We start from the raw sequence: 6,662 nt of genomic DNA on the forward strand, positions 1-6,662 counted from the left end.
GGTAGGAGGGGGGGTACCAGCTCCCCTGGCCCCCCTTGCGTTGGCAAAGCTTCCCTGGGTTTGGCAAGGGCTGGATTTGCCAGGGTTTGCTCAGGCTTTTCCAAGGCATCGCTCGTCTTGGGGAAAGGGAAGGGGATGTTGGGCTTCATGGGTGAGGATGAGGAGGGAGTGGGAAGGGGAACAGGAGCCCAAGTGCTGTGGAGCGGCGGAGCCGGAGCACAGAAGGGGGCACGGCAGGGGGCATCGCAGGGGGCATCGCAGAGGGTATGGCACGGGGCATCACGGGGGGGGCATTGCAGGCATTATTGCAGGGGGCATTCCAGGGGGCATTGCAGGACACCGCACCGGGCATCGCACGGGGCATCGCAGGAGGCATCATAGGGCATTGGATGGGGCGTCACACTGGGCATCGCAAGGCACTGCATGGGGCATCGCAGGGGACATCGCAAGGGGCATCACACGGGGCACTGCAGGGCACACTGCAGGGGGCATCAAGGGGCACTGCAGGGGACGTTGCGCAGGGTATTGCATGGGACATTGCACGGGACATTGCACAGGGCACCGCACGGGGCATCGCATGAGGCACCACAGGGCATGGGGTGGGGTATCAGACTGGGCATCGCAGGGCACTGCCTGCGGCATTGCAGGGGACATCGCGTGGGGCGTTAAAGGGCGTTAAAGGGCATTGCACAGGGCATCACCATCACACGGGGCATCACACGGGGCATTGCAGGGGACATTGCAGGGGGCATTAAGGGACATTGCAGGGGATGTTGCACAGGGCATCACACGGAGGCATTGCATGAGGCATTAAGGGGCATCGCATGGGGCATCACGTGGGACATTGTATGGGGCATCACACAGGGCATTGCATGGGGCATTAAGGGGCGTTGCAGGGGACGTTGCACAGGGTATTGCAGGGGACGTTGCACAGGGCATCACACAGGGCATGGCATGGGACATCGCACAGGGGATCGGAGGGGCCATTGCAAAGGCCCAGCCTCTTCCAGCCGTGGGGGGAAGCAGGGGGCTGCTTGCCCCACTCCCCATCAGACCAGGGTTTCCCCGCTTGCCCCGCAGCCCCAGGGGGGGGTTTGGTGCCAACCTGCCCGTGGGCAGGGCAGCCCCAGGGCACGGTGATGTCCCCTGCTTGGGGGAGAACGGGGTGCAAGGCGCAGAGCTGACCCCGGGCAGTGCCTGTCCCCGTAAAACCCTGCCAGGGTGGCAAAAATGGGAAAGCAAAGTCAGGGCAACACCCGGCATCTCTCCCAGCATCGCAGACCCCGTCCCCCTCCTGTCCCCGGTGTCCCACCCAAGGGGATGTGGACAGGGATGGGGACAGGGATGGGGACAGGGCTATTTTGGGCAGGAAAGGTGGTTCTCCGATGGCAAGAGGATGGGAAACCCGGAGCTTCCCCACCTCCTGGGCCATGACCCAGCCCTCTCCCCAGACCAGCCTCTCGCCTTCCTTCCTGCTGGCAGATCTAATGCGCGACCTTCCTGCCAACGAAGGCCAGGACTGTCATTTCCAGCCCTGGGGGACCTGCCTGGCCGTTCCCTTCCCTTCCCCTGGGAGATAAACGGAGAGGCAGCCCCGGGCATGGAGGGCACCTGAATGTGCTGCTCCCCCCGGCTTCACTGCAGGACCTCCATCCTGCTGTCCATGTGGCTGTCCCCACCATCAGAACCCCCATCCTGCACCCATGTGGCTGTCCCCACGATTGGGACCTCCATCCCACCCGCACCCATGTGGCTGTCCCCAACATCACGACCTCCATCCTGCTGTCCATGTGGTTGTCCCCACCATCTGTGGGACACTGAATACCAGTAATCCACGGGGAAGAGGACGGCAGAGCCAGCACCCCGCCATCCCACCCACCCCAGCAGCAGCCGATGCCAAAGCCAGGCAGATATTGGGTTGTCCCCTCTCCAGCCCCACACCCACGAACGTCTCACCGATGCAAAGCCTCATGCCGGGGTGATCCAGATGCCTCATCGACGTCATTATTGCATCAAACCACCTCACTTTTTTAATCATCAGTGTCACGATCGCATCGAACCACCCTGGCGAACCTCCCTCGCCCCGGAGACCCACGCTGCAGCCAGCCCTGGAGAACCACCACAGCCACCCCGTGCCACGGGGCAGAGCCCTCAGACCAAAGCCACATCCCCGAGGGCACCTGCGAGGCCGAAGGGAGGGTGTTGGGTGTTGGATGGACCCCTGAAGCTGGGGAGATGGGTGCCAGAGGGACGGGGAGCGGCTGGAAATTGCAAGGAGATCGATGGGGGCCCACCAGAGGAAGGGAATTAGGGAGAAGGATGAGTCGGGCAAGAGTTAATCAGGGAGGAAAAAGACAACCAACACTGATTTTCCAGGGAGGAAGAAAGAGAGCGGGCTGCTGGATGGAGGACTGAAGGCTGGGGGGGTCGGGAAGGCTGGGGGGGGGGTCCGTCCCCTTTGCCGGGTTCCTGCTCAGGGGCTGTTGACACCGCAGAGAACCTCACCCGTCCTCCTTGTCCCTTTGCCGGCGGAGGATGGAGAGAAAGCAGACGCGGTGATAACGCCGACGCCGGGCCGAGCTCAATGCATCTTTATTTCCCTTTATTTCTCCGGCAGAGCTGCCGCCGCCCGGGGGTACCCCCGCCTCTGCCCATCCTCAGGGGGCACCGTGGGGGTCCTGGGTGCCACTGGCCATTCCCTCCACGCCCCCCCCCCACCCCGGGAGAACCTCCGGGGCTTACAAGCACACCGGGACTTTCTGCTTCCAGCTGGTTTTCCCGCTGCCCGAGGCTCAGCGGGGTGGGAGCGCGGGAGTTGCCAGCTGTGATTTATCGCCCGTTATGGGCCGGATCATCCCCAGCCGCTCTCCCGCCGCCCCGTCCCCTCCTCCCTGCCCACCCGCAGGGGCCCAAACTCCAGACCAACCTCTGCTCTTATCGCCCCCGGGGCAAAAAAAGACTCTTCCAAGCCCGGACAAGGCGATTCCCAAGGGCGAAGGATGTTCTGCCTACGCCGGGCAGGCAGCGATGCTGCTGGACCACCGGCAGGATGCAGCCGAGCCTCAAATTGTTGGGGTTCGTTTTTAAGACCCTCTGGGGAGCCCCAAGAGCCCAGTTCATCCCTTCAGGGATGGGGTAGCTGTCGGCACAGGGCGGGGGGGCACTGGCTAGTGGGGGAAAAAGGGAGCTTGCGGGGATAAAGAGCTTCCCGGGAGGAGAGAAGGGGGGCAGGGGCGTGCTGGGGGTGAGAAGGATGGGGTTTTTCCCCCTAGCACGGGGCTGGGCACACGGGGTGGCGCCAGGATCTGCTGCGTGATGGCAGAGCTCCTGCGGGATGAATGGATCGAACGCTTGGGGGTGGGGGTACAGGCATCGCGCGTGCAATGGCATCGCGTGTGTGATGGCATCACATGTGCAATGGTATCGCATGTGGGACGGTATCGCGTGTGTGATGGCATCACGTGTGCAATGGCATCGCATGTATGACAGCATCACATCTGCAATGGCATTGCGCGTGCAATGGCATCATGTGTGCAACGGCATCACATGTGTGATGGCATCACACGTGCAATGGCATCACGTGTCATGTGCAATGGCATTTTGCGTGTGAAGGGACTGCGTGTGTGATGGCATCACATGGTCGAAGGCATCACGTGTGTGATGGCATCACATGCACAATGGCATTGCGTGTGCAATGGCATCATGTGTGTGATGGCATCGCATATGCAACGGTATCACACGTGATGGCGTCACATGTGCAATGGCATTGTGTGTGTGAAGGCATCATATGTGCGATGGCATCACAGGTACAATGACATCACATGTGCGATGGCATCACCTGTGCAATGGCATCACGTGTGTGACAGCATCAGGTGTGCAATGGCACCGCGTGTGCAATGGCATTGTGTGCCTGATGGCATCATATGTGCAATGGCATTGTGTCTGTGATGGTATCGCGTGTGCAATGGCATCACGTGTGTGACAGCATCAGGTGTGCAATGGCACCGCGTGTGCAATGGCATTGTGTGCCTGATGGCATCATATGTGCAATGGCATTGTGTCTGTGATGGTATCGCGTGTGCACTGGCATCACATGTGTGATGGCATCCTGCCCGCAATGGCATCACGTGCGTGATAGCACCGCATGTGCGATGGCATCACGTGTGTAATGGTATTGCATGTGCGATGGCATCATGTCTGTGATGGCATCATATGCGCAATGGCACTGTGTGTGCAATGGTAACGCGTGTGCAATGGCATCACGTGTGTGACAGCATCACGTGTGCGATGGCATTGCATGTGCGATGGCATTGTGTGCCTGATGGCATCATATGTGCAATGGCATTGTGTCTGCGATGGTATCGCGTGTGCACTGGCATCACACGTGTGGTGGCATCATGTAAGTGGTAGCATCATGTAAGTGATGGCATCACGTGTGTGATGGCATCACACGTACAACGACATCACATGTACAATGACATCAGATGTGTGATGGCGTCACATGTGCGATGGCATCACATGTGCGATGGCATTGTGTCTGTGATGGTACCGCATGTGCAATGGCATCACGTGTGTGACAGCATCACATGTGCAATGGCATGGCGTGTGTAATGGTATTGCATGTGCGATGGCATCGTGTCTGTGATGGTATTGCGTGTGCGATGGCATCACATGTGCGATGGCATCATATGTATGATGGCATCCTGTGTGGGATGGCACCCTATGTGTGATGGCATCCCATGTCCAACGGCATTGTGGGCGCAATGGGCATCACGTGTGCCGTGGTATCGCATGTGTGATGGCCTCACACGCGCAATGTCACTGCCTGTTCAATGGCGTCATGTGCGTGATGGCATCGCAGGTGCGATGGCATCCTGTCTGCAATGGCATCGCGTGTGTGATGGCATCACATGTGCGATGGCATCGCATCTCTGATGGCATCACATGTGTGACGGCATCACATGTGCGATGGCATCGCATCTCCGATGGCATCACATGTGCGATGGCATCACGTGTGCGATGGCATCGCGTCTCTGATGGCATCACATGTGCAACAGCATCACATGTGCGATGGCATCGCGTCTCTGATGGCATCACATGTGCAACAGCATCACGTGTGCAATGGCACCGCGTAGCAGGCGTCAACCTCCCATCCCCTCCCGGCGCTGCCGGCTCCAGCCCCCAGACCCTTTGGCGCGGGGAGAGGAGCCGAGTTGGGGTCCTACCAGCAAGCAAGGCCACGTGCGGGGTGACAGCAGAGCCCGTCCCCGCTGTCCTAGGGCTCGGTGGTGGCGGCGGCGTGGGCGGCCGGGCTCTGCAGGCGCCGGCTCAGCTCAGCGTGGAGGCGGCGGGAGGCGGCATCCAGGGTCTGGGCCAGGCGGCTGGTGAGACGTAGCATGTGGGCCACCACACGGACCCCCTTCCGCAGCCTGCGGAGGGGGGGGGAAAGTGGGGTCAGTGTCCCCTGTGTCCCCACCAGCCTCCCCACAGCGGGGTGTGGAAGGTGATGCTGCAGCACTGGGGGTCCCCAACCTGGGAGAGGAGGCACCCAACTCCTCCATCCTGGAGAACACTGCTCCGTCACCACGTTGTGGCTCAGCTGCATTGGGTCCCTGGTTTAGGGGTGACAACCCCCCCTCCTGACACCCCCCCCTGCCCTCAGGGGACCCCTCACTGGCTCTGCTGCAGTGGGTTTGGGGCCAGGACACACACATGGATGTTAACGGCAGCAGTTTGCTGGACATCCAACCCCTCCATGTCACCTGAGGGACACCATGAAGGCTGTGGGACCCTTGGGGACACCCATCACCCCCCTGGGTGTCTACAGCCGGGGGCTGGCCCCCACCCATGGATTTTGGGGACATCAGCTCCATGGAGCATCTCCCCCGGGTCCATCCCCTTCCCATGGCACCCACTTCTCCTTCTTCTCGGCCGTCCGTGGGTGATTGGCCTCAGCCACGTGAGCCTCCAGCTCCCTGCGGACGTTCTCCAGGCTCTCCTGAAATTCCAGGTTGGCCCCTCGGATGGCGGGGAGCGCCTGGGTGATGATGTCCTGGTAGCGGGTCTGGTTGTCCTCTAAGGTGGCCGCCATCTCCACGTCCTTCAGGCTGGCCTTGGTGTCCTGCAAGAGGTTCTTGAGATGATCCAGCTCAGCGCGAGAGGCGGAGGCGGGCGGCCCGGGGCGGCTGCAAGGGTTGGGGGTGTGGAAGGTGATGCCGCAACGTTGGGGGTCCTGGGGGGGGTCCCCATCCTGGTACCCCAACTCCTCTGAGCTGAGGTGGGGTGTCACCTCTTCTTCTGGTCCCCCCTGGGTGGTGGCGGGGGGGACAAGGGTGCAGAGCCCCACCAGCAGCCACCAGCCAGGGCCCCCAGGGACCATGCTGTCCTGCAGGAGCAAAGAGAAACGGGGGGGGGGTGTCAAAGCTGCAACGAGACACCCACTGAGACCCTTTTGGGTGTCCCCCCCAGGGACCCCCCCAGTTCACACCAGCAAAATCCCCCCAAACACCCCTATTTTTCCAGGCACATTCATCTCCAGCTGCTGGGATTTGGGATTCGGGGGTGTCGTACCCCACTCTCCCCGCACCATGGAGGACACCCCCCCCCGCCCCGGGTGGGGAAGGAGGGGGGGGGGGCCTTTCTGCACCCCCTCGGCGCAGCAC

At 61.3% G+C, this 6,662-nt stretch overlaps 1 protein-coding gene across 1 annotated transcript; it reads right to left on the bottom strand.

Annotated features, from left to right (window-relative positions):
• Window positions 1-4,252: 4,252 nt before the first annotated feature.
• Window positions 4,253-6,379, bottom strand: LOC128907539 (uncharacterized). The gene is made up of 2 exons (XM_054196499.1): window positions 5,916-6,379; window positions 4,253-5,429 (listed from the first exon to the last, which is right to left on the bottom strand). Exons 1-2 carry the CDS (start codon window positions 6,377-6,379, stop codon window positions 5,276-5,278), a joined length of 618 nt encoding a protein of 205 aa, XP_054052474.1. The 3' UTR covers window positions 4,253-5,275.
• Between the last annotated feature and the right edge of the window lie 283 nt (window positions 6,380-6,662).

This window comes from Rissa tridactyla, chromosome 3 (genome assembly GCF_028500815.1).
Source record: "Rissa tridactyla isolate bRisTri1 chromosome 3, bRisTri1.patW.cur.20221130, whole genome shotgun sequence".
NCBI lineage: Eukaryota > Metazoa > Chordata > Aves > Charadriiformes > Laridae > Rissa > Rissa tridactyla.